The sequence below is a fragment of the Prionailurus viverrinus genome, chromosome A3, assembly GCF_022837055.1.
Source record: "Prionailurus viverrinus isolate Anna chromosome A3, UM_Priviv_1.0, whole genome shotgun sequence".
Classification (NCBI taxonomy): Eukaryota; Metazoa; Chordata; class Mammalia; order Carnivora; family Felidae; genus Prionailurus; species Prionailurus viverrinus.
This window is the reverse complement of record NC_062563.1, coordinates 12,892,819-12,920,592: the sequence shown is the minus strand read 5'-3', so window position 1 is coordinate 12,920,592 and position 27,774 is coordinate 12,892,819. Positions and strand designations below refer to the sequence as shown.

The 27,774-nt window shown below is 54.8% G+C and overlaps 1 protein-coding gene across 2 annotated transcripts in view; it reads right to left on the bottom strand.

Annotated features, from left to right (window-relative positions):
* The window catches only part of PREX1 (phosphatidylinositol-3,4,5-trisphosphate dependent Rac exchange factor 1), a 186,880-nt gene that overhangs the window by 41,857 nt on the left and 117,249 nt on the right, over positions 1–27,774 (bottom strand). The window contains exons 1-8 of one of the 2 annotated variants that reach the window (XM_047851929.1): positions 24,591–24,664; positions 23,963–24,081; positions 22,774–22,923; positions 20,555–20,702; positions 11,989–12,089; positions 10,598–10,701; positions 10,351–10,400; positions 8,718–8,793 (exon numbers count right to left, since the gene is read on the bottom strand). In XM_047851929.1, the coding sequence (XP_047707885.1) occupies positions 8,718–8,793; positions 10,351–10,400; positions 10,598–10,701; positions 11,989–12,089; positions 20,555–20,702; positions 22,774–22,923; positions 23,963–24,081; positions 24,591–24,598 (756 nt within the window). In that variant the 5' untranslated portion in view covers positions 24,599–24,664. Of the gene's footprint in view, positions 1–8,717; positions 8,794–10,350; positions 10,401–10,597; positions 10,702–11,988; positions 12,090–20,554; positions 20,703–22,773; positions 22,924–23,962; positions 24,082–24,590; positions 24,665–27,774 lie in introns of those variants that run through there. The other variant, XM_047851928.1, reaches the window with a different exon arrangement.

The following is a 27,774-nucleotide window of genomic DNA, read 5'->3' as shown; positions in this document are numbered from 1 at the left end:
GAGCAGAACGAGAAGGGAGGGCGTTAGGTGAACCTTCACTTGAGGGGCTGAGCGAGGCTGCTGAGAAGCCCACCACCACCCTCAGAACGCAGGCTGTACAAGGGCAGGGACTCGTGTCTGTTTTCTGTAAGGGAGCGTCACCCAAACAAGTTCGTGACTATTGTTAATAGTGAAACAAGAAAATTCAGAGTAGCTGGGATAAATACATTGTGTCTTGTGCCACAAACACCACAAGGGAGAGACGGAGATCTCTCGTGGCAGACCCTGTCGGTTGCCTAGCAGCAACCCTCTCCCCAACCCCACACTAGTACCGAAACCCTCACGACCGAAGCCGGCCACGCGGCCGTGAACGCCCTTGCTCCCCCGCAGCTAGACGTGGCCAGTGAGACAGAAGCAGAGGCTGTTGGTAGAAAGCTCTGGCAAAAACCCTCGGTCCCTGGCCTTCCATTTTCTTCTTCCTGCTTGGAACAAAGAGGGGACGGCTGGAGCTCCTGCAGTCCTCCTAGGCCACAATAGGACTCGGAGGACCAAAACACGCCAGGCACGGCAGGGCAGGAAGAAACACAGAGTGTGGTCCCCAAAGGTCTCGTGAGGCCACCCTGGTAGCTCCAGACCACCCAGCTCTGGGCTCTTCTCACAGCAAAGGAAAATAAACCGCTAGTTTGTATCGGCCTCTGTAGCCGGGATCTTCCACACTAGCCCCAAAGCCCCATTCCTAACTGAACCAGCTGCAGCCAGGGAGACACCAGGGGATTCTGGAAAATACCTCCCTCCCTGAAAAAAGGGAAAGCAGCACCATCCCTCCCGTGCCGCGGTTATCTGCTCGGGCCACCGTCCGGCTGGGTTGTCTGTTCTTGCAAATGAAAACGCTCCTGACTGGCACAGCCCAAGTCTGGCTCATCTCAGGGCTTTCCCAAGGAGGGGACGTCCAAGCCCAAATAAGCAGGAACAGACCGTGGCCTCCTGGGCACCACCTCTGGGGCCGACTCTCCCATGTGGAACATCGTCTTGCTGGGACAGCCCCACGAGGTCTTGTACCCCCCCCCACCACCACCACCCCCGCCGACCCAGGCCAGGTCGAGGACACAGCGTCCGTGCAAAGCTAGAATGATGCTCCCACCGGCCCCAGGAACGTGACCCGTAGGCGGAGGAGCCCAAGGAGAGGGAACAGCTGGCGTGGAGTCTTCCCAAGAGCTGTGCCCCGAAGACGGTGCCCGCCGCTCCTGCTCCCTAGAAGCCGGGCACTTCCGGGTGTCAGTTCTTTCTAAGGCCGGCTCCCAGGTCTCCCCCGGACTTTGTGGATGCTCCTTAACCTTCTAAGGGGCCCCTCTCCCCCCGCCCCGGCCCCGTCCTTGAGTTCGCCAGAATCTGTTTCTGGTTCTCGCAAAGCAAACAATCCCGGTCCGTCAGGCGAATCGTGAGTTGTGTGGCCCGTGGGGACAAGGGAAGGGGCAAGCGGTTGGGTGACGGGCAGAGAAAACAGCACGGACGAAGGTCCAGAGGCGGGATGAAGCTTGTAGCACAAAAGGCAGCCTGGCCAACAGGGAGGGGGTGCGTGAGGTCAGCTGCATCAGGGCAAAGAGATGTTGCGTTCGCTGCCGAATCCTAAGTGCTCAGGGAAGTAAGGCCTGGCATACAGGAGGCGCTCGATAAATGTTCAGTGATTGAAGAGAGGTGCTGTCAGCAGGAGCCAAATCACGCAGAGGCCTGTAGCCAGGTCAGTGAGCTTCAACTACGTTCAGATGGCCACAGGACCCGACCACCTCTCACTTCAACGACTTCTAAAGTAAGAAGCTGTTTCGAGAGACGCTCGCCTCCACAGTCCCCTACGCCCTCCGCCAGCAGCTGAGGGGCCGGCGAGGGAGTCTCCCAGCCCAAGGAGAAATGAGTGCCAGAGGCTGTGGCTCAGACTCAGAGCCCAGGGCCCGGGGGAGGCACTGGCCTCCGTGTTTCAGTGCACGGGCTGCCCTGGACCGGCTGGAGGAAGAGAAATCTCTCCTGTGGGGACCGCAGGCCTGTGGCTGGGAGGGCTGTGTGCACAGAGCCCGGCCAAGGGAGGTGGGCATCCCCGAGGGAGGCTGTATCCGGAGCAGCTGCCCCCCTGGCTGTGAGGGACCAGCAGGGGAGGCCCAGCCGGGACCCAGGTGGCAAGCAGGCCCAGATCTGCAGCCTGGGCGGCCCCGGCAGGCGTCTGGAGCCCACCTGGCTTTCTGAAGCGCTCACAATCTGGGCTCCCAGCCCATCCCTGCCCCCTTCCCATGGGGCCCTGGGGTGACGCACAGGGAGGTTCCTAAAGCTAGAACAACAGCAGGATTCTGATGCCACCCCCCCCCCCCGGACACCTGAAAAGAAAGCCCCTTACCCCACATGCCGCCAAGCTGTGGGAAAACCTCAAGTCGCCGCTTTCTCCCCTCCCAGAGGAAGGCACGGGCACACACAGGCCTGGGCTGCTGCACCGCCATGCCGCCCTCGTCTCCCCCACCTGCCCACTAGCCCCCGTGCTGGGGCTCCAGCGACACTGGCCTCCCTGCCAGTCCTTCACAAACTACACGTGCCCCCACCCCAGGGCCTTTGCACTGGCTCCATCCGCCCCCCGGCATGCCCTGCCCCGGCTTTTTAGGTCTCAGCGCCCGAGTCATCTCCTCAGAGTGGTCCTCCTGTTCCTCAGAGGACCCCCTAAAGTAGTTCCCCACCCTCCACCACCCATCCTCTCAACAAATATTCATCCTGTTACACGCTCATGACCTTGTAGCACACCTGTGCTGCACCTGTCACCGTGTGAAACAAACATCCCTTCAGGGCACTGCTCTCGGGGGAGAGTCAGCACCCACTGTCCCCTGTCCTTGGGCTTCTCCAAATAAGTGAACGTGGTTTAAGGTCTGTCTCTCACTAGAACGTCAGCTACACGTGACAGCAACAGTGCTCGTCAGGGTTGCCCATCTCCCCCACAGCACCTGGCACTTAGTGGGCCACAAGCAATCTCTATCAAAGGGGAGGGGAGGGGGGGGAGGGGAGGGGAGGGGAGGGGAGGAAAGGAAAGGAAAAGGAAAGGAAAGACATGGAGACTGATCCTGAACTCCCCTCCACCTGCCTCAGTTTCTGTATCTCTAAAATGGGGGGAAACAATAGTGTCCGCACCCCACAGAGTTCTTATGAGAATTAAATGAGATGCTTCGTGTGACACTCAGGGCCCAACACCTGGCATGCAGGGGGCAGTTGATAAACGTTAGCTATTCTTGCTCAGTGATCTCCCGTCGGAGAGCCACCTGGGATGAAGGGGGCAGAGCAGGGCCGGGAGAAGGGACGCTGGGCGCAACTTACACAGGGCTTCGGGAGGCTCCTTGCCCGTGAACCGTGAAACCCCATGACCATGCCCGAGGATGCTTCTCACTGACCCACAGCGTGCCAGGCGCCGCACGGTCTCACTCCATCTTGACTGTCAGCCCAGAGGCAATCACTCTTGTCACGAATCCCATTTAACAGATGAAGAGACTGAGGCACGGCCGGGCTTGTACTTGCCCTAGGTTGCACCATGAGAAAGAAATCTTCTCAGAGCTGGACCCTCCCCCCGCCGTCACGTTACGGATAAGAAAACTGAGGCTCTAAGAGGACAAGTTAGTAGTTGCCCAGGGTTGTGGCCAGGGGCTCCTGTCACGTCCCCGTCTATGCTTTTTTGCCCCTCTGCCGGTACCTCGAGCCACCGGCCTGGCCCCTTTCCCCTCCCTGCTGAAAACCCTACACCATCAGCACTCACCATCTGCCTGATTGTGGGGGTGAGTGTGGCGGGCGCTCCGTGGAACATTTCTGCCAAGCCACCCTCAGGTGCTGCCCTCCTGCACCTGGCTCCTGGCCCTTCTGCCCCAGCCCACTGACCCCCTTCCCTCCACCTGACGGCCGCAGCCCGGGGCATCCTCGAGCCCAGGCAGCAGGGACCGAAAACCATGCAGCAGAGAGGTGCAGAATACGAGATCTGGACCTGCTTTCCCAGGTTTACCTCCCTACGTGGCCCTGGCCGTGACCATGGGAAGCTTCACTTCGTCACTGGCATTTTTTAATTCTCAGATTTGCCCTCGGTTTTCCAAGGCCTCTGCCACCCCTGGGCGGTGCTCCCTGCAAGGACTGCCCAGTATACACTATAATCAATACAGAAGCCTATTCCTACCATTATTTTCATTATTACCTATTATCTATTATCAAGGCATCATAACAGCCCCCCCCCACACACACACACAATTCTCTAAGAGTGATACACTTCTGTGTGTCCTGAGGCAAGTTACATAGCTTAAGCCTCAGTTTCCTCATCAGTAAAATGGGAATAGTAACTGTTTTCTCAGGCTGTTCTGAGGATTAAATGAGATAATGCCCAGAGATGATCGGAACGGACACAGGATCCCAGCTTGTCTACTGAAGGGCTAATAACCCCCTTACCTTCAGACTTCAAAGAACCGACTTGTCCCAGCAGTGGGTAGGGGGCCCCTGTCCCAGCCCCAAAGAATGAATTCTGAGGAATTCTAAGCCATTGTCACCAATCCCTGTCCTCCTCCCCAGGGAATGGTTTAGGGGTACACATAGGTCCCATCTGGCCAAACAGACCTAAGAGGAAGACGACTGGGGAGAGCTGGGGACTGGGGGAAGTGTCCTCAAACAGAGTGAGAACCCTCTCCCCAACTGCTCCTGCCGCCTGCCTTTGGCTGCAGGTCTACACGGATGTGATGCCTGGAGCTGTGGCAGCCATCGTAGGATTAGGGGGCAACTGGCAAGAAGACAGGAAAACAGAAAGACAGGAGGAGCCTGAGTGCAAATGGCATTTCGAGCTCTAGGACCGTGAACCCGGGACGCCTCATTCTGTGAGAGGAAAAGGTGTTTACTGTCTACATCAGAGTTCCTATTATATGCAGCCAAAAGCATTTCTGGCTGATCCAATGGGTTGCCATGAACATTTCGTTTCAAGGAGCAGAATGATCTAAAAGTTCGAAATGAAGATGTGTTCAAAGCAAAATTACCCTCCTGAGCTACACAATTACGGGTTTCCTCCTTGAATTTCCTGCAAAGGTACAAGGTAGGAATAACTCTTGGAATCAAGGCTCGCGGTAACTAGTCCTCAAGGTCACATCCTTATCACCAACCTCTCCCCCATGGCCACCCACACACATGCCCTCCTGCCCCTTTCCCGGGGCCACATGCCCGCTGCCTTTCAGTCGGCCTCCTGCGTCAGCTCTGTGTCCCCAGACCAGGCCGAGCCACGGGAGGTCTGCTGAAGTGGACAGACACGTTTACGGTCAACTGAGACCCTCATTCCTCCATCCTTCTCCTGCCTCCACGTCCAACAAGACGCTGGTTGGGGGCGGGGGGAGGGGGCGGGAAGGTCCCCAGGACCAACTAGCAATGACTCAGGCTACTCCAGGGCACCTTGGGCCAGGACCTCTCTGACAGCACCGGCCGTGAGCACAACCTCCCCGTGCCTGATGCCAAGCTGGTCCTTCTCCAGGCCAGAGTGCTCTGGGATGCCGTCCTGAGCCTCCCCCGCTCGGCCTAGGACCTGGGGGTCTGGGAGACTCCTGTCTCTCGCCTCCCACACCCCATCCACCCATCAGCAAACTCTCTTAGGTCTACTTCCAAATACTCTAGAATCTGATGTCTCCTACCTTCCCCGCGGCCACCCAGCTCTCAGCCACCCTGTCCCCCGCCTAGAGTCCTGAAGCCGCCTTCTCCCCAGGCTCCCTTCTGCCGGCCTCGGCCCCCTCACAGGGCCCATGCTCCACAGAGGGATCTTACCCCCGCCAAAGTCAGTGCTGTCCCTTCTGTGCTCAGAGCCCGAAGTGGTGGGAACCCTCCCAGAGCCCTCCCCGGCACCCCCCGTGCCTTCCGTTCACGCCCCCCACCGCCCTCAGACACACCAAGCTCACCCCGCTTGGAGCCTCCGAGCTGCTGTCCCCCCAGAAGGCTCCACCCCCAGGCGTCCCCCTGGCTTGTTCCCCACCCCCCTCAGGTCTCTGTTCAAGTGTCCCTACTCAACACAGCCTTCTAGGTCCACCATGAAAACTGTACTGCCCCCACCCCTGTGAAGGGTAAATGCCCCCCACCACGGCCCCTACACACTCTACCCCCCAGCCCCCAGCTAACACAGACGTATTTCATTCTCGTTTTATTGATCAAGTGTCTGCCCTAGCCCTCACCAGAATTTGAGACCCATGAGGCCAGCGACTTTTGTCTATCGCTGCTGTGTCCCCAGAACCCAAACCGGTGCCTGGTACGCAGGTGCTCAAAAGAGAAAAGAGATGAACTAATGAGCACTCTCGTTGAATTTCTCTACGCCCTCTCCTGACTTCTCATTTTAAATCCTGCCAAAGCGGACAAGGAACAGAGTAACTGCAGTGCAGAGGCCAGCTGAGCGCCTGGCATGCCAGTTCGGCCCCTTCATCCACCTGCCCCTGCTGGGAAGTCCTGTGGGCACCCCAAAGGCGGCGCCTTCCCGCTCCAGAGAACGCTCCGTCTCCCCAGGCACGCAGGGGTTCCTCTGCCTGATTCTCATCACTGCACATGGTGCTTCCGGCCACCGACGCGCCGGAGCCCCGGGACGCATCCCTGCTCCTCATCCTACCCCTCATCAGTGCGTCCTGCGCGCCCCGTCTCCAAACATTTCTCAGGCCCGCTGACCTGTCACCATCTCGGTGACCCACCTCCCTCCCAACCCGGGCCTGGGCTCCGCCGCTCAAAGCAATGTCCACATCATGCTTGGAAACTAACACTCAGCCGTGGGCCCCCCGTGGAGCTCGGGAAACAGGAGGGCCCAGCAGCGGCCAAGGCGGTGAGAAGCGGCTGTTTCAGAGAACCCGAACCCAGGCGGGTCTGCAAGCAAAGGGCCTAAACCACAGAAGAAACCGCCCTGGTGGGGGCCCCACGGACCTGCCCATCCCCCTCCCCTCCTCGCTGGCTGTTTCCTGATCTTATCGTTCCTGCGCCCCCAAATCCCTCCGCAATTTCCTCAGCCTTCCACACCGCATGTAATTTGGAGCCTCCTTGAATCCCCTGTGCAGGAGACGAGCAGTGATAGTAAGAGTCACATTTACTGAGCAGTTAACTCTGGGCCAGGGGCCATTCTAAGCGCTTGACATGATTAACTCACTGAATCCTCAAAATTATCTGACGCGGAAGGTACTGTTTTTTGCCTCACTTTACAGGTGTGGAGAGTGAGGCACAGAGAGGCGAAGAGCCTCGTCCAAGATCACCCGGCGAGGCAGACGCCGAGCTGGCATCTTCCCCAGGTCCGTCTGGCTCTAACCGAAGCACGTGCTGGTTTCGCGGGGTCCCGAGGGAGGGGAGTGTGACACAAGGGTGAGGTGCTCTGCCCTCTCCAGATGTGCAAAACCGAATTCAGATCCAGGGCTGTTTCACGACCTCCCGGGTCTTAGAGTCCCACAGCACGGCGAACATATTAAAATGCACCCACCTCCTACATTAAATATGCCGTTCTGGCCTGAAAACATTTTTTCAAGGGTTTTTCCTAAACTCGCTTTTGAGGTTATTTGGGGCCAAGAAACATTTACTTTACAGACTGGCTACGATCTCCAGGCAATCATCAGGGATTGTGTGACATGAGAAAATCCTGCCAGCACATTATTTCCAAATGCAATGAGGTTTTTCCGAATGCTAAATTTAACAATTAGGGAGGCTGACAGAGAGCTGCGCTCTGTACGCGTTTAAACATTTATCCGTTTTGATTTCACACTTGTCTCCTCGTCTTTGGAACCAACGCGTTCTGTCTCCACAGATCCCAAGTGAACATTCCCGCGAGCTCCCCGAAAAGTTCGCAGGACCGAGGTCCGGCAAGCGGGTCAGGCAGGCGCATCCCAGTCCCAGCTCTGCCGTGACCTTGAACCAAGTGCTTGGCCTCCCCAGGGCCTGGTTCCCCCGTCTGTACATGGGCTGGAAGACCCAAGGGGAAAGTGCACACAGCCCGGCCAGGGCCTGGCCCAGAGGGAGCGCCCCTGTCCCTGCAGGAGCCAGAAGGGACAGGAGGCGGGCAGAAGGAAGTGTCTGTGGCAGCTCGGTGGGGCCAACACCTCTGGGAAGTTGAGTGATGCTGCTGTGTGGATTCTCCAAGCCTCTGCCCAGCCCCCGCCCCCCTGGGAACTTGTGTCAAAGGAGCAACTCGGCAGGTTCCACATGGAGGCTCCGATTTGGTGCTTCAGCAGGAGACCAGCCTGCCCCAGCTCACCCGGGATGGTTCCGGACAGCAGAATGGAATATTGTTCGGCCCTTGCGAAGGAAGGGGATGCCGAGGCGGCGAGCCCGAGGGCGTTACGCACAGTGCGATACGTCAGCGGGGGGAGGTCGAAGGCTGTGTGATGCCAACCACACGGGGCACGAGGTGCCACCTCCCAGAGAAAGCAGAAGTGTGCCTGCCGGGGGCTGCGGGGAGTGGGGCACTGCTGTTTACCGGGGGACAGAGTTTCAGTTCTTCAGGATGAAAAGAGCTCAGGAGGGGGAAGGGGTGACGGTGCAGCGAGGTCAGTGGACTTCACGTCACGCGTCGTGCACCGAAACACGGTTAAGATCGTAAGCGTTACGTGGATTTTTACCAAGAGTGAAAAATATTGGAAATTTGTTTAAAAAAAAAAAAAAAGCCCCAAAGCCTGAGAGGCCCATATCCCGGTCAGGCCCCCAGTCCCGGGCAGAGCGAGAAGGCTGCTCGCACAGGCCGGGGGGCCTCTCACCTGAGCCAGCAGCCAGTCGACCAGCTTGCTCCCCGGCAGCACCGACTTGTACGTCTTCAGGTGGTAATCGCGGTCTCTGCGGGGGGAGGAAGGGCATGTGAGCAGATGGGGGCAGGGCGGCAGGCACAGAGGTGGGCATCAGGCTGCCCGGTTCTCTCCCAAAGCAAATGCTCTGACCTGCGTGGCATCTAAATTCCTGCCGAGTCCTGGAACCAAGGGCTGCACTAACCTTGCAGTCAGACCGGTGACTTCTGACTTCAAAGCCGGCAGACCAGAGCTCATGTGGCCAGCCATGCTGAGGCCGGTAAGAGTCTGGCTGGGGAGTTTCTCTCGGACTTTTAGGAACTGGGGAGCCCAGCAGGCCACCCGCACAGTAAGGGCTGGCCCCGCCACTTCCTCCTCTGGGGGCTGATGGACGGAGGGGGGGGCTTGTGCTGGCCGAGGCTGGGCCAAGGAGGCAGGGGCAGGTCTACAGAGGCAAGCGGTTCCCAGGGCCTGACCCCCAAAGAGGCCAGCAAATGCTGGATCTTCTCTGCTCCTCTAAGAGTAGACAAGAGCCGTCAGGACAGGGGGCAGAGGAATCTGCAGCTGGGGAAGAGCTAGGTCACCCTCTCTGTCCCTTCATCCATAACCATAAGCCTCACAATAAAGAAAATAACCAATCGCTGTCACTTATACGGCCCTCACTATGTGCAGCCGCCATTCAAGTTTAATCCTTGTAGCAACTCAAGGGGTGTGAGCCGCTCTTATGCCCATTTCACAGAGGGCAAAATCAGAGGCCAAAGAGGTTAATTACCTTTCAATATTCACTTGACGCACATTTACAGAGTGTTACTTTGCCCCTGACCTGCATTTTCCAATATGCAGCCACTTGTCAACCGATGCATATTAAATCAAACTTAAAATTATATTCCTCCACCTAAAGGGTTTGAAAGCCACATAGGACTCACGGCCACAGTACTGGACAGCGCAGACCTAGAGCGCAGCTATCTTTGTGGAAAGGGCTACAGGACAGCACCGCTCTAGGCGCTGGTCAAGGGTCTGGGGACACAGCGGTGAGCAAACTCCCTGCCCTTGGTGAATTTACAATCCAGTGGGGAAGAAAGCAAACTGATAAAATAAATAACATAATACGTCAACTACTAACGAGTTTCAAGAAGAAAACCAACGTGAAGTCAGGAGGACAGTGCATGCCAGAGATGCTTTAGAAAGGTGGGCAGGGAAGGCCCCTCCGATTTGGACACCTTTGAAGGAAGTGAGGGACTCAATATGCAAATAGGTAAGGGAAGAGCATTCCAGGCAGAGGGAACAGCAAGTGCAAAGGCTGAGGTGAATCTATTATTATCCCCATTCCACAGAGGAGAAAGTTGAGGCACCGAAAGGTTAAGGACCTCCGCCCAAAGTCACACAACTGAAAACTCACTCCAGAACTGACACCCTTCGCCACCACCCTGCAGCGTCTCCCACAGATTGACTCACTTAACCCTAAGGACGAATGTATAGGGTAGATGCAATTATTAGCCCCATTTGATGGAGAAGGAGACTGACGCTCAGAGAGGTTAAGTTACCAGCCCAAGGGCACGGAGCCGAGAAGAGGCAGACGTGCCACTGGGGTTTGGAGAGAGTAACTTACTTGATCACGGGGGCGTAGAGGCTGTGAAGGCGGCAGTAAAGCCTCACACCCTGAAAGAGAAAAGGGGGGGGGGGGTCTGGGATCAGGCCACATCCCGCAGGGGCCTCCAAACCCAGGCTACTCGGAGAGATGGCTCCCAGGACAGAGCAGGCAGGTGGGGGAGGGGGGAAAGCACAAGCCACTGGGGCCCACGCCTGCTCGGCAGTGACCGTGGGGTCGGGGTCATGGGGTGGGGCAGAGTCCCTACCTTGGACATGATGTCCTCCAGTTCACTCCGGGCCTTGTAGGTGCCGTCATCATAGCGGAAGCGGTACATCACCTGCTCGTTCTTGAACTGGTGCTTGTCAGAGACTGGAGGGACCCAAAGGGCCAGTGAGGTCGGACCCAGGGCCCACCCTCATCACCCGACGCCACCACCTCCCTCACTCGGCAAGGCTCTGTGCCACATCAATTTCACTGAGCCCCTGCCCTCACTCTTCCGTGAAAACCAGGTTCCCTTGCTCCGTTTGGGGCCCTGCTGGCCGACCCTGCCGCCCGGGGCCAGGGCAGCCACGGGTCTCCTGAGAGGTCCCGAAATGCCCTAGATCCAGCCTTTGATGGGACCATCTGGCCCAGCACCTCCTGGGTGTAGGTCACCAAAGCAGGCATTGGGACAGAGGGTGCCAGGGTGCGACACCACAGTCAGGCCTATGCAATGGCCTCAGGTCACCCTTGATGCTTCTGCCACTCCCCACTCTTGGGGGCTCTTCCTTCAAAGCATGAACAGTCTGACTCCTCACTCCACCCTGGTCCAAGCCACTGTCATCTCCCGTCTGAGCATCACGGCCCCTCGCTGGGCGCCCTGCCGCCGTTCCAGGCACACAGCGGACAGGAGGGTCCTGCTCCGCTCAGAACTCGGCAGCTCCCCGCCTCGCTCCGAGGAAAAGCCAAAGCCTCATGGGGTCCTGGGCCCCACCCCCTAAACACCACCCCCGGTCGTGCCCGCCAACCACATCTCCTAACGCTGTCCACGCCACTCCGTGGCAGTCCTGGCCACCTTGCAGCTCCCTGCACACACTGCTTGCTCTTCTGCCCGGGACTCAGCACTGGCTGCTCCCCCGGCCTAGAACCCCGACGCCACCCGGGGCACCTTCGCAGGGCACCTTCGCAGAGAGACCTTCCAAACCCCTATTGAGAACGGAACACCACCCCCTTACCTCTCTCCCCCAACCCGGCACTGATCGCCGTCTATACACGCACACTTCCCCCTCTGACTAGAATGCCAGCCCATGAAGACGAGAGTTTTCATCTGTCCTGTTCGCTGCTATGTGGACAGTGCCCGGCACATGACAGGCACTCAATAAATACTTGCTGAATGACTAAAGCATAAACGGCTCTTGGCCTGTTTTGAAGGGACAAACAGATAATTCTCCCCCGCCCTTAATTTTTCAAAGTGTCTCTGCTTTGCTGGTGTCCTAGGTAAGTGCAAGGCTTCCTGCCCCGTGGGCAGATCTGTAAGGACATCTATGTTCTGAGGCTACAATGCGCCCAGGAAACAGGGCGATTGCACAGAAGTGTAGCAGTAGCCGCTGAGTTAGGGGAAGCACAGCACTGACCTATGCCCACCCCTGGGCCCGCCAGGCCCCAGCCCCCACTCACCATGGTGGATTATACCATTCTCCAACAGGGCCTGGCCCAAGTTGACTCCTTCTTCCGTCTTGCTGATTTCACCAATTTCCAGAAGCCAGGCCACAAACTCACTGCCGGGAATATAAGAAGCAGTTGAGAGAACTTCCCTAGTCTTGGGAACACGGGAACCAGCGCTGAACGGGCCTGGCCCCACCCACTCCCAGGAATGATACCCAGAACGTCCCACAGGAAAGCAAAGCCCGGGAGCCTACAGCTCCGGGGGTTGTGCTGAGGCCTTGAGCTTCTCCCAAGGACCAATGGCAGAGTGGTGGGTGTGACCAGACCCCAGGCCCTGACTCGGGTGCACTGGGTGAGTGGGGGGAAGGATGGATGAATGGATGGGCAGGAGGGAGGGAGGAAAGTGGGATGGGTGGGTGGGTGGATGGATAGATGGATGGACAGATGGACAAAAGGGAAGGAAGAAGGTGGATGGATGGATGGATGGATGGACGGATGGGAGGGAGGAAGGAAGATAGATGGGTGGATGGATGGGTGGGAAGGAGGCAAGGAGGGAGGGAAGGAGGAAGGGAGGGAGGAAGGGAGGAAAGATGGATGGATGGGAAGGAGGGAGGGAGAATGGGTGGGTGGGTGGGTGGATGGATGGATGAATGGATGGATGAGAAGGAGGGAGGGAGAATGGGTAGGTGGGTGAGTGGATGGATGGATGGATGGCGGATGGATGGGAAGGAGGGAGGGAGAATGGGTGGGTGGATGCATGGATGGATGGAAAGGAGGGAGGGAGAATAGGTGGGTGGATGGATGGATGGATGGATGGGAAGGAGGGAGGAAGAATGGGTAGGTGGGTGAGTGGATGGATGGATGGATGGTTGGGAAGGAGGGAGGGAGAATGGGTGGGTGGATGGATGGATGGGAAGGAGGGAGGGAGGATGGGTAGGTGGGCAAGTGGATGGATGGATGGATGGATGGACAGATGGATGGGAAGGAGGGAGAGAGAATGAGTGGGTAGATGGATGGATGGATGGGAAAGAGGGAGGGAGAATGGGTGGGTGGATGGATGGATGGATGGATGGGAAAGAGGGAGGGAGAATGGGTGGGTGGATGGATGGATGGATGGGAAGGAGGGAGGGAGAATGGGTAGGTGGGTGAGTGGATGGATGGATGGATGGTTGGGAAGGAGGGAGGGAGAATGGGTGGATGGATGGATAGATGGATGGGAAGGAGGGAGGGAGAATGGGTAGGTGGGTGAGTGGATGGATGGTTGGGAAGGAGGGAGGGAGAATGGGTGGGTGGATGGATAGATGGATGGGAAGGAGGGAGGGAGAATGGGTAGGTGGGTGAGTGGATGGATGGATGGATGGTTGGGAAGGAGGGAGGGAGAATGGGTGGGTGGATGGATAGATGGATGAGAAGGAGGGAGGGAGAATGGGTAGGTGGGTGAGTGGATGGATGGATGGATGGATGGGAAAGAGGGAGGGAGAATGGGTGGGTGGATGGATGGATGGATGGGAAGGAGGGAGGAAGAATGGGTAGGTGGGTGAGTGGATAGATGGATGGATGGTTGGGAAGGAGGGAGGGAGAATGGGTGGGTGGATGGATGGATGGATGGATGGACAGATGGGTGGGAAAAAGGGAGGGAGAATGGGTGGATGGATGGATGGATGGATGGGAAGGAGGGAGGGAGAATGGGTGGGTGGACAGATGGATGGGAAGGAGGGAGAGAGAATGAGTAGGTGGATAGATGGATGGATGGTTGGGAAGGAAGGAGGGAGAATGGGTGGATGGATGGATAGATGGATGGGAAAGAGGGAGGGAGAATGGGTGGGTAGATGGACGGATGGACACAAAAGTGGGGAGGTAAATGATGGAAAGTGAGCAGATGAATGGATGATCTGACAGACCAATCAGCAGGTAGCTGGAAAGACCAGTGGGTAGGTAGGTAGTGGGGAGCATGAGGGAATGGACAGATGCTAAGTGGAGACAGAACCAGGCAGATGGGTGAGGGAATGGATGATGGATGTCAACACGGACAGATAAGCAGAAGGAATGAAGAAACAAAGAGGAAGAAATAAGAGCCTAGAAAGACGACTGTGGAAAGCTAAGAGAGCTCATGGCGATCAGATCATGTCATTCTCCTGGTCAAACCCTCCAGTGGGCTTCCCCATTGCTCTCAGAAAAAGATCCAAACTCTGCCTGCACGATGACAGGGCCCCACGTGAACCACTCGTCCTCCTGGTCTCCTCTCCTATACCTTTCACTTATGTTTCAGCCACACCCACCATCTTCTGCTTCTTAGATCAGACTCCTGCCTACCTCGGGGCCTTTGCACTTACTGTTCCCTCTGTCTGGAAATGCCCTCCCCCAGCTCTTCGTGTTAAGTCCTTCCTTCTCACCACAAGCAGTTCCTCACACAATCCTCACGGCTCTCAGTTTTGCTTCGTCTTTAGCACTTATCCTTGTCTGGAGTCGTACTGTTACAGATTTACATACACGTGTTACCGGCCGTCTCCCCCACCAGAAGGTAATCCCCACATTGTCAGGGATTTTTGTCGGTCTTAGTCACAGCCCTACCCCCAGACCTAGAGGAGGGTCTATAGCACAGTAGAGCCCAATAATCATTTCCTGAACAAACAAAGGAATGAACCATCAAACAAGAAGGAACGTCCTGGGATCGGCAGGAAGGTCTCGGGGAAAGAAAGTGCTCACAAGCCAGAGGAAATCAAGCAGATCCAATGTGACTGCCCGGTGGGGCAGAGGCTCAGCCGGACCCCAGGGCCTGGCTCTCGGGGGCGTGCTCAGGCTCAGTGCAGAGCTCAACCCACCAGAGTCAGCAGGAAAAGGGAGAGCCGGCCACGGGGCCGTTTCCACTGAGGCAATCTGTGTTCAATGAGAGCAGGTGGCAGCTGGCCAGAGAGCAGCGATCTCCTGCTTATCGAAACCAGCTGTCCCGCCTCCAATTACAGGGCCAGAGGGGGCAGGACTATTTTTAGCCTCCCAGTGTTTGGCTGAGCGAAGCCTGCCTGTGTGTAGGCAGTGGTGACTGCTGAGGCATTCAGAGAGCCCGGGGTGCAGGCCAAGGTGGGGGAGCACAGAAGAAATGGAACTATTCTGTGGGGCGGGAGCCCCAGGTGGGGAAGAGACTGTTCTGGGCTCTCCACCCCCAGTTCCGCTCTCAAGGCCCCAAAAATCAGCGACAGGGAGAAAGCTGCCAGTAGCTGAGGGAGGCGAGCAGATGTTGAGTGCCCACTCTCGGAAGCTGGGGACTCAGCACCCGGCTGCCTACCAGCTGTCCCATTGGGGGCCGCCTCTGGCACCGACCGGCAGCCCTGCGGCCAGACGGGGGACAGGAAGTGGCCCAGCGTCTTCTGCTAGGGCGGAGGAAGGTGGCCCAGAGAAGAACAACTGTGACCCACGTTTCCGCCCCACACGGAGTCATACCCCTTTTAGAGCATCAGGGAAGGTTCACAGCTTGCTGGGCCAATTTGGGCGAGCCACTGTTCCTCTGTGGACCTCAGCAAGGTCTATCAGGGCCTCTAGGGCAAGTGGGTCACTCGGGGCCCTTCTGGATTCAACAGGTCAACTGTCACATCATATGAAACGTCAAGCTGGGACCCAGTGTGCACAACCACATAAAACTCCTCTCTAGCACAGGAACCTCAAGCTCTTGGAAATGAACAGAAGGGGCCAGGGTGCGGCAATGCTAAACCAGCCGCCCCTCAGTGCAGCTGACCGTGGCCACATGGGAAGACTAGAGTATCTTACTTTTCCAAAAGAAGCTGGAGATGCGGCATTTCCTGTGAAATCTCCCAACTGTTAAATGTTGATTTATAATCCAAAATTTCCTGAAAGCACCATGTGGCCCATGTAAAACACACGCACGGACTGCGCTGGGTCAGTGGGGAGCCACCTGCCTCCAGTGAGGTGCAAGGAAAGGTGTTCTAGGCAGGGAGGGGATCAGCATAGAGAAAAGCCCCGAGTGAGAAGTAAGGTCAGGAAACCAGCGATCTGCCAGAGTGGCAAGTTCCAGCCTTTCAGGAAGATGTTACTCGGGGCACTGAGTTGGGGACACAGAAAGCAGGTCAGCCTAGGCTGGCGGGGAGTCCGGGATCCAGGCAATGGGCACTAGCTGCGTTAGCGTGTACCCAGCTTCACCGCTCCTTCCTGGCCCCCAGAATCACCACCACGCGTCAAGCCCAACGCGAGGCACAGGGATCCACAGTTGTGTCTCTGCCGTCTCCCTGGGACAGTCCCCTGGCTGAGGCTCCAAGCACCACTCACCGCCCAGTACAGCAATCCCCTTGTTCTCTCCGGTCTCCTCCATGAGGGCAGGGACTGGCGGGGTGGGGGAGGGGCTTATATTCAGCCCTGTGACTCCACTGCCTGAAGGAGCTTCCTACAGCCATGGCTGTTACCCACAGCTACCCTGCACCTGTGCATCCAGGTTAGGCGAGACAATGAGGCCTCTTCCACCTCAGAGCTTCTATCCCAGCAGGCATCAATGAATGAATGATACCTAACCTCTGACAAGAGGGAAACCAAAGGCATTCTTCTTCTTGCAGGAAGCCTTCCCTGACTGCCTCTACCAAACACACCATTATTCTTGTCCCCGGAGCTCTTAGAGCTCTGACAGTGCCCTCATCCAGAGCCTGTGTGATGAGCTCATTCTTCGTCCCACTCTTCTGCTTAGGCTCTTTGAAAATGGCTTCCCAGAGCACCTAGGACAAACCCTGAGCCCCCATCCCCCCTTACCTGCCTAATATGGCCCCTGCCAACCCCTGCGGCCTCATCTCCCGCTCCTCGGCCACCCACTGCCTCTAGCCACACTGGCCTGGCGGATCCTCAACTACCCAAGGCTCGCTCCAGCCTTGGGGCTTCTGCACCTGCTGTTCCCTCTGCCAAGAATGCTGTTCCCTGAGATCGCCTCATGACTGGCTCTTGCTTGACATCTAGAGCTTGGTTAAAATGTCTACTCCCCTGAGAGGCTTTTCCTGACCACCCTGGCTGAAACAGTACCCCATTTCCTCACCTCCTTACATCAGCCTACTCATTTCTTACAGTACCCATCAACTAGGGGCACCTGTGTGCCTCAGTCGGTTGAGCGTCCAATTCTTGATTTCAGCTCAGGTCATGATCTCAGGGTTTGTGGGATCGAGCCCCAAGCTGGGCTCTGCACTGACAGCGTGCAGCCTGCTTGGGATTCTCTCTCTCTACCCCTCCCCGACTCACACATGTGCTCGCTCTTAATCACTCTCTCCAAATAAACTTTTAAATTAAAAAAAATCCATCAATTCGCTGAGATCTCTTCTTTACTGGTGTTCGTCTACTTGTCTATTTTCTGATCTCCCCACTGGACAGTCATTTCCACGAAGGCAGGAGTCTGTCTGTCCTGTTCACTGTTGGCACATAGTAAGGGCTCAGTAAACACTGAACGAATGGCAGGAATGAATGAATGAACCGATTCAGTCGGCCCAACTGACCTGAGGCTCCTAGAGGGCAAATCATGTTCCTCCCATGATGCCTCCACACAAATATACAGAGTTTCTTCCTTGATTTTCATCATGAGTTTTGTCTCTTCCAGGGCAGAAACAGGCCACTCCAATACCCTCAGCAGCACAATTATGAGATGCCACATGCATTTTCTCACTGCAGCCTCTGACGATGCTATGAGGCATATTTTATTATTTCTCATCAACGAATCATCGACTGAAGCTCAGAGAGGTTAAGAGACTTGCCCAAAGTCACAAAGCTACAAGGTGGGGGAACCAGAGCTTAAGTCCAAGTCTGACTCAAAGCCCAACCCTCAGAGGTTATAAAGATAAATCGGACCCTTTTTGTATTCATGGATTCCCCATCTACGTAGTTCAGATGGATATGGAGAAAGTAGCTACAAGGAAAAATGAAATGTGCTGACCAGAGGTAAAAATGGATACGTGCAGCAGAACGTGGTGGGAGAGAGTCCTGGGTTCAAATCCCAGCCCCCAACTTGTGCGGGACCTCTTCCCTCTCTGTGCCTCAATTCTCTTACCCTTAAAATGGGGCTAATGGTAGTGTCCTGCCTCATAGTGTTGTATGCGGGTTAAAAGGCACGGCCACGTGCCAGTGCCTGGAGCAGAGAAACGTTTGATAATTATGTCTCTGTGGCTATAGGTTCCTTCCACCCGAGGGGACCCAGGACGCTCCTGCAGGAGAAGACTTGGGAGCTGAGCCCTGGTGGGAAAGGGGGAAGGTCCCGAGCCCTGGCTGGGCACAGAGCAAAGCTCTGCGGGGAGAAGAGTTTCATTAGAAAAGTCTTCTGCAGGAAGTCTGGTCCTTAAGGCCCCGGTGATTATAGAACAAGCCTCAATCCTGGCCCTGTTTCAAATGGGCGGTAAAAGAAATCTCCCCTAATCCTTCCTGAGGAGACAGAACAGTCCGCTGAAGCTCTAATCGCAGGCAGGTTATCCCATCCGGCTGGACTAAGCTCCCCAAGGGGTTTGGCAGGAGGCGGAGAGGTCCTCTGACCCAGGGGGGGCCAGAAGCAGGCCCCCCCCCCCACCAGAGAGAAAAACCTCCTTTCTGCCCAGGGATTAAACACTAGCTGACAAAAGGGCGCCGGGACGCCCCTTCCCTGCTTCTCGCACGGCTGGGGCCCACACGCTCCTCTCCACACACCCTCCCAACCCCGGGGTTGCTGCAACAGGGCAGCTCCAGTCCAGGACTTCCCCCAGCTACCCTTCCGGAGCCCAACCACCCCCCAAATCTCCTGCCTGCCACCCCTTCAAACACAAGCCTCAGGCCATGACAGATGTGCTCCGCCCCAGCTCCACACTGGTCTCCAAAGGCCTGACCAGCATCGGTACTTGAATGTCTACTGGGCCTTTCAACCTTAACGCGTCCAAACCTGGCTGCCACTGCGCCCTGTCTCTGCATCTTTTCCACCGGCTTCTAGGGAGGCACCCTTGCCCCGAGGGCCTCCCACCTCTCTGCCCACTCCCTTTTCCGGTCCCCTGCCAGCTGGCGGCCCCACGGCCCCAGCCGTCTCTCCCTGCATGACCCCTCGCAGATTTCAGCCCCACGGCTTGAAAAACCATCGAAACGCCCACACCGGCTGTATTTACTTCTCCAACCCAGTCTTCTCTCCCCAAGTCAAGATCTATATCCAACTAACAAGTCAACATCTCCACCCGGGTGTCTAGGAATCTCAAGGTAACCTGTCCAAAAGGACCCTCTGAGCTCCACTCCCATCCACCCCCCCCCCAAACCTACTCCTCTGTCCACCTCCTTCCTCTTTTCAGCAAGCGGCAACTCCAGCCTTCCAAGGCCTCACAATCCTCAACTCTCTTCTTTCTCATCCGACCAGCAAACGCTGTCACCCTCAAGTGACCCAGAATGCAACCACTTCCCCCGTCTTTACTGTGTGACTCCCTTAGTCCAAATCACCTTTCCCCTGATCCACGGAAATATAATAATACAGTCGCTTTTATCCAAGGCCTCCTCAAAAGCCTTTGGGTGAGCTGTAAGTCAATAAATTCTAAATAAAGTCCCTGCCTCAAAGGCTAACTTCCCTCCGCTGATGGACCACAAGCTTTGTGAGTTCGGCACCCTCAGTGTTCTGTACCCTCTCCGGTGTCCCACGTGGAGGGCACAGCAGGGCTGGCACACGGCGGTTTTACAGGGACTGTGTATTTCTACTGCCCCTCTCCATCCCCAGCCGCCCCCACCAGGTGAATGAGATGTAACTCTGGGTTTAAGATACACCTGTGCCCTGACCCCTTTGATCCTGGGGTATAAATTGGGGGCAGGCGTTGTAAAACGTTTCATTACTGGGAAAGAATGGAGGAAGAGACTGGAGGCTCTCAAATACTGGAAGCTTCCAGGAGCCTCCCCTTCCCCCTCATGTGTAACTCAGGAAGGGAGTCCTCATGAGACACAGGCCCTGCCCACACCCTGATCTCAGACTGCCAGCCCCCAGGACTGTGACAAGTAAGCTTCTGTTTCAGCCTGTTGGTCTGCGGTCCACGGAGACGCCAGCCTGTGCAGACTGATGCAAGGGCCCACGTGCGCTCCTCCGGCAACTTTGAAATCAACTCCTGGTGTTAAATGCCTCTTCCCTTGAAAGATCTATGGTCGATTCTCCTCCCGAGTGTGAGGGCAGTGTTTTTCAATCCATGGCGGGCAAACCATTGGTAGTTTGTGAAATCGATTGCAGGGGTCTTCCTTAGCATGAGAACAAATGAAAAAATGAACAGCATACAAAGGACAGGACAGAATGGAATAGAAAAGAAACAGAACAGAAAAGGAAACAGAACCGGTATTTCAGAGTGCATCGGTCACGGTAAGTTTTGTGAAACAGGCTTCAGTCATATATCACATGGATGTATGCTCCAGGTCACGACATAAAATTCATGTTTTGCAGTGAGTTGTGGTAGGAATAATTCGAAAGACCTGATATAGGGACTCCACTATCCCCCTGGACCTCCGAGGTCTGTTACTCAAGGATTCGGGGGGGCTTTAGTGGCTCTGCCCAGCAGGGCTTCTGGGGAAGGGCTGCATGGAATCAGCCCAGGGACCCCACGGAGGCCTGGGTGGGGCCACTCACTTGCCGAGGAAGCACTTGGGGACGGTGCTCAGCTTTCTCCGGCGGTCCTTGATCAGGTTCACCTTCTTGTTCATCATCATGTGGTAAAGCTTCTCCCCCTTCTCCGCAATCATGACGTAGGCGTCCCGCTCCATGCCCAGCTTCAGGCCTACAGAGGGGGCATGGTCAGCACTCGGGGGAGCACCAGCACTGGGGAGCAGAGGGGGCAGGCCTGTGGCTCCTGGAAGCCTGCCTCCCCCAGCTGTCCCCACTACTGCCCCTGCCCAGGACGTCTATAGAGCACTCACTGCATGTCAGTCCCTGTTCTAGGCATCTGCCACTGGCTCCCCGCACAACCTTGTAGGGGAGGGTGGTGAATCTCCCCCATTTTACAGATGGCAAAGCTGAGGCCCAGAGAGGTTAAGTCCCAGGGTAATAAGCAGTCAGGCTGATTCAACCCTTCAACCTGAGCATGCGTTTCCAAATTCAGAGGTTATCAGAAAGTTTACTGAGATCTTCCTTCCAGCCAGGAATAAAAATCTGCCCGTTTCTCTAGACAATACATACAGAACCCTGACCAGATCCCTGCCCCACATTTTCTACTTGGACCCTGTCCACTCCTGACAAATATTAAGAGAAAACGCTATAAGCACCTACTCCTCAAGAAACCTAGAGGGCAAAATTATCCTCATATTACAAATGAAGAAACTGAGGCCCAGAGAAATTACCCTGTCTGTCCCAGGTTACCCAACTAGATAGTGGTGCAACCGGGATTTAGACCCAGGAAGTTCGTCTCCAGATCTGTGCTCAGGATCACAGAATACCCCACCCCTGAGGTCAAGGTTGGGACAACGCCCTGATTCTAATGACTGAGGCCCACCGAGGCCACACCCTACACATAATCGCAAATACCCAGCACTGACCACAGCTCTCCATTCTAACCACAGACACTGATGGGCCACACAGGCCAGGCCACACCCCTCAACCCCACCCCCAGTCCTGAGCACACACCCATCTCTGATCAGTTTCGGAACTCACAAGCTTTCTCAACCAGAAGCCAGGTTCAACAGTTTATCTGGCTTAATGCTGTTTGAATAAATTTTGACGCAATTATTTAAAATCAAGAAATGTCATCTGAAAACTTAAAATCTAGCTTCTCTAGGAAAAAACAAAACAAAACAACAGATCTAGCCATGCTGGGCCTAATTCCTGAGAGAGGATGGTGACTTATAAGAGGGTGGAAGCACAGAACAGAGAGACCCAGGCGGATTTGGCAAATCTAAGGCGACGTGGGAAAGAAACTTCATCTATTGAATTTGGGGGAGTGGGCGGAAATCAGGGATGGCACCAAGAGTTTGAATCTGAGCCCCCAGGTGAATGGAGGAACCATGTACTGAGATGGGGAACCTACAGGTTTGGGGCAGAAGGCGGGGTGGAAATTAGGACTTGGCAAGTGTGAGATGTCTATGACACATCCAAGTGGAAGGTGACAGATATGGAGAAAACTATGCCTCAGTTTCCTCCTTTGCAAAGGTGGGAGGGGGATAGGAAGTATGGTCAAATCCAAACCTCATTAGTGGCATTACAACCCGCTTTTATCCCTCTTATCAGAAGAGATCACTGAGTAACGTGCCTCTAGACACAGCACAGCTCCCCTTTCCCAGCCCAGTGACCTCTGCACAACCATCCAGTGCCTGGTCCCAACCCCACCCAATTACCACACCCAGCCTTGTATTAAGTTTACGCAAGCTTCCTCCAGGGAGCCTGGGCCCAGAGAAATCTGTGACCACAATTAATGAGCAGCCCCCAAGGACCCCCATCCCAGATGTGGACTCTGAGTCTCCAGCACAAAGAACCCCAGTTGAAGATAACAGAACCATGGGGCAGGCCAGGGGCAGAGGCATGTAGGGAGCATCTTGGGGCTACCAGCCCTCAAGGGTAAAGGGTGCCAACAATCCCAGAACAACCAACCGTATCGACAAGATGTTGGTCCCTTCCACTGGGCCTCAGTTTCACCATCTGTTGAATGGGCTCTAACAAATGACCTCAGGTGATCCAAGATACCACTGAGTTATAACACAGTCCTAGAGCTCCCTGGCCCCTCAGTGACCTGCTTCCAGAACACAGTCCTCACCCCACAGAAGTGACCAGCCTAGGGGAAGCCATACACACACCCCAGGATCCCAGGAAAGGCCCCCGAAACTACCACTCTTTGGGGGAACATGAGAGGGCCCACTCACTCTCACGCTGCTCCCTCTCGCGGATAATGGCATCCAGCCACTTCTGTTTCTCCTCCGCCGTCTTGGCCATGCAGACAAACCACTTGTTCTTGGCCGTGTTGTGGATCTTCCAGCCGTTGGTGACAGTGTAGCCATTGCTGTGGTAATCCGCTGGCAGGGGCAGAAGGCAAAGGTGGGTCAGCGCACACTCAGTCATACAACTCGGAACACTCCCCACCACACGCCTGCAAGTAAGGTCACGGGACCAGCGCATCTCCGCTCCGGAAAGACTGGGTGGCAGCGGCATCGACAGGATCAGGATCTAAGAGGTGAACTCACAACACTTCAAATGCTCACTGCCTCTCGTCTGCCAACGACGACTCCTCCCGCCCCTCAATTACAGTCTGTGTACAAAGGCAAGAGCCCCAAAGCCTGGCAATGTGTCCCAGCCTCCCTGCCCATCTCACTGGGGCACTTGGGCTACTTAAAACCTAGTGCAAGCCCGACGGTGCCCTTGACTGGCTGGGATGGGAAGTGGCCAACGTCTTTGAAAACAGGCAGGTCCCCGTTTTCCGGGGGGGGTTGAAGCCGGCCACGCCCTAAATCTGAGGAGGGGTCCACAGGTTTTGTGACACCACAAAGGAGTCAGTGTCTCAAAACCAATTAAGAACTCCTGCCCTAGCCAAGTTCAAAGACACACACACAAAAAGAGGTTTACACAAGACTGCTCACAGCATCAATGTTTGTAATAGCAAACGGCAGAAATGGCCCAAATAGCTATCACCAAAGGAATGAATGAGCTACGGACTATCCATGCAAGAGAATGTTACACAGCAGTGGAAACCAACAACGTACAGACAGCTACATGCAGAAACACAAAGCAAGAGCAAAAGAATATATAATTTTACGACACTTTAAACAGATATATAAAACTGTATCTATATAACTACATGTATATCTTTGAAGCCATTCAATGTGCATATAATGACATAACCATTCAAGTCAAGTTTTGAAACAAGTTTTCATTAGGCAGTGTTTTACTTTTTAGCTTGAACAGTGACTACCCAAGTGTTCACTTGATGTGCTTGTGTTTTAGGCACTGTTCTTAGGTAGGTTACCTTTCAAATAAAAGGAAAAAACTGAAACAGAGATTGTGCCACAGAGCAGGTGGGGCTGGGGCTCAGGCGGGCCTTGGGGTTGGGGTCTCTACCTGTCCCGTCTTCCACATTCTCCACCTCCATGACTTCAGTGTTGATTCGACCCCGGAAGATGTAGAGGGAGCCATTGATGGACTTGGTCCTCTTGGTGGATTTCTTGCCCCCGGTGACCCTGAAAGACAACAGGAAGTCAATAACGCCCATGTCTCAGAGCAGAGATACAGAAGGGCGTCCAGAGATGGGAGGCACTGCACTGAGCCCAGGAGCACGGGTTTTCAGCTGGTGGCTGGGTGACTTGAACAAGTCACTGACTTCTCCACCCCCAGCCACAGTTTCCCCAGCTGGAAAACAGGCTAGCCCTGTCAGCCTCACAGAGCTCGCTGCTTTTCCACTAACAGGAGACATTGATGAGAAACTAACCAGAAGTGGCAGAAACCCATTCCTCTTGGCCAGAAAGTGGGCAGGGGCTCTCAGAGAGTCTAGCAAAGGGAAACTTCCTGAAGTCAGACGAGAGAGGAAGGGTGCCTGGAGTAGGCAGTCAACCCAATCACCCACATCCACCTACCCACCATTCATTCCCTCACTCAGCTAAATGTGCCACTCACTCAGTCAGTCAACAAACATCTGAGTAGTGCTTCCTATGGGGACAATGCCAAGTTGGGGCCAAGGGGAGACACTCACCCATGCATTCAACAAGCACTCAGAGAACACCTGCTGGGTGCCAGGCACTCCTCCAGGTGCTGGGGCTGCAGGAGTGGATAAAACAAAGTCTCATCCTCCCATACAAGGAGGCCGGGGGCACAGAGACAGATGCCAAGCAGAGAAGTCGAACACGTGTTATGTCAGGAGTGCCAAACGTTTATTTTAACCAATAAAGTGGAGAATGAACTCTCAGGGCTGGAGGGCCAGTCTGTGGTACACACAGGCCCCTCTGCTCCACCAGGTGAGTGATGCTCCCAAATCTATTTGCCCAACGTGCACCTGTTACTGTATGGATTGCGTTAAGTGAGGACATATGCATGTGGAAAGAGACTTGTCTCTCCGAAAATTACGTTGACTGCTTTGGAAAGATCTGATAAAGGTAAGTTGTTTTTATGTTCAGAGTGAATGTCTGCTCAAAGAAGAGACCTTGGCTCTATATGAAAAGAATGTTTAATGAATGCAATGTGTATGTTTTTAATTCAAATAAAACACTTGAGGTTTGTAAAAAGAAGGAGGAGGAGGAGGAGGAGGAGGAGAGAGCAAGAAGATTGTTAGGGAGGGTGGGGGGGCAGGATTTCAGCTGGGACAGAGGAGGGAGAGGTGGTCAGGGGAGGCCTCACTGAAGAGGCTTTGGAGCAAAGCCCTAGGGAAGGTGAGGGAGGAACCTAGGAGGGTATCTGGAGAAGAGATTCCAGGCATGTTGCAAGAAGCAGCGAGCTGGCTGGTGGCTGCAGCTGAGTGGGCGAGGGCGAGTGTGGGGAAAGGGGTCTGAGCGGCCACGCGGGCCAGGTCCTGCGGGGTCCTGTGGGCAGGCATGAAGATCGGCTCCTCCCGTCAGTGTGAGACGGGGGCCGGCCGTGGAGAGCCTGAGCAGAGGAATAACGTGATCTAAGTTATAAAGGACACTCCCGCCTGGCAACCTGCGGAGAAGGGACTGCAGGTGGGGTCAGGAGGGCACGGAGAGCACATTGGTTTGTGGGCGTCCTCTCTGTATCTATACATACCTATACGTGCGTGCATACATACGTGTCTCTGTAAACTTTTTATTAAATTATAAAGTCCAGGGATGCCTGGGCAACTCAGTTGGTTAAGCGTCTGACTTCGGCTCAGGTCATGATCTCATGGTTCACGAGTTCGAGCCTCGCGTCGGGCTCTGTGCTGACAGCTCGGAGCCTGGAGCCTGCTTCCGATTCTGTGTCTCCCTTGCTCTCTGCCCCTCCCCCGCGTGTGCTCTGTCTCTCTCTTAAAAATAAATAAATGTTGAAAAAAGTTTAATTATAAAATCCATACAGGAAAAAATGCCCAAAGAACTATGTGGCTCCTTTCACTTTTACAGAGTGAGCACACGTCTACAATCATTTTAAACGACCCCAGAGCCCTCCGAGGCGCCCTCTCCCGGACACTTCCCCCTGCAAGGGTAACCAGCATTCTGACCTATGACCCTGTGGTTTCGCTTGGCCTGTTTAGAAGTTGCCATACATGGAATCACAAAGGGTGATGGTGACAGGTACCTGGGCTGCTTCCAGGTTGGTGCTGCTGTGACTGTTGGTGCACGTGTCTTATGAAGAATGCGTGTGCACATCCCTGTGGGTTATCTACATAGGGATCGAACTGCTGAGCCACAAGGAAGGCACACGAGCGGCTTCACGAGAGGATGCCAAGCTGTTTTCCAAAACAGCTGCACCAATTCTCCCCGCCTCAGTAGAGTGGGAACATTCCAGTGACTCCACATCCTCCGTATTTAACTTCCATTGTGGCCGTCCTAGTGGGCATGTAGTAGTGGCTCATTAAACCATTTCACTTGTACTTGCCCAATGAGTAATGAGGCTGAGCAAATTCAAGTTTATTGACCATGCGGTCCTGTGGGCCAGGGGCTTTTGTGACACAACTATCCCCTGAGTATTTTTCTGTTGGGTTCTCTTCTTCTTAATGATTTAGAGCAGGACTTGGCAAACTTTTTCTGAAAAGGGGTAGGTAGACAGTAAACATTTTCAGTTTTGTGAGCCACAAGGTCTATGTCAACTATTCGACTCTGCCCTTGCAGCATGAAAGCATCCACAGAGAATACCAAAACAAACGGGCATGGCCGTGTGCCAATAAAACTTTATTTGTAAAAATAGGCAGAGAGTCGGATTTGCTTTACAGGACTTCTCACTATATTTGGGGTGTGAGTCCCTTGTCGGTTTATATGGCAAAGATCCCTAGTCTATAGCTTATCTTTTTACTCTCCTCATGGTGTTTTTTTGATGAGCAATTCTTAATTTTAACATAATCCGTTGAACCTACTTTTCCTTTAGAATTACACTTTTTGTCCTATTTAAGAAATCTTTGCTTACTGTCATATCACAAAGATAGTGTCTATTCCTTCTTCTGGAAACCTCATGGTTTTACCCTGCACATCTGAATCTGTGATCCGTATGAAGTTGATTTTTTTGTATATTGTGTGAGCTAAGAGTCAAGACCCAACCCTCCCCCCCCCCCCCCCCCCCCCGCCGTTGGATATCAAACTGACCAAGCATCACTTATTGAACTGCACTGGCTTTTTCTGTTGACATTCAAATGAGCACGTCCACGGGGTTTTTGCTCCTGGACTCACCATTCCGTTCCACCAAACTATTTACTTCTACACAATCCTACACTGTCTTTTGTGGTTTTTTATTGTTTTTTTATTTTTGAGAGAGAAAGAGAGAGACAGAGTGTGAGCAGGGGAGGGGCACAGAGAGAGGGAGACACAGAATCCAAAGCAGGCTCCAGGCTCTGAGCTGTCAGCACAGAGCCCGACGTGGGGCTCGAACTCATGAACCGTGAGATCGTGACCTAAGCCGAAGTCAACACTTAACCAATCGAGCCACCCAGGCGCCCACAATACTTAACTACACTGTCTTAATTACTGCGGCTATGGAGTAAGCCTGGCTATCAGTAGTACAAGTCCCCTGGCTTTGTCCATTTTCAAAGTTGTCATAGTTATTTTTGTGTTTCCATGTAAATTTTCAGTCATTTAGGGGCACCCAGGTGACTCAGTAGGTTAAGCGTCTGACTCTTGCTGATGACGTGGGTGTGGGGTGAGGCAGGCCAGCACCAAGATCAACTAAGATCCCGGCCTGGGCTCCTGGGCAACTGGTAGTGCCATCCACTCAGAATGAGGAAGACGCCAGGAGGAAAG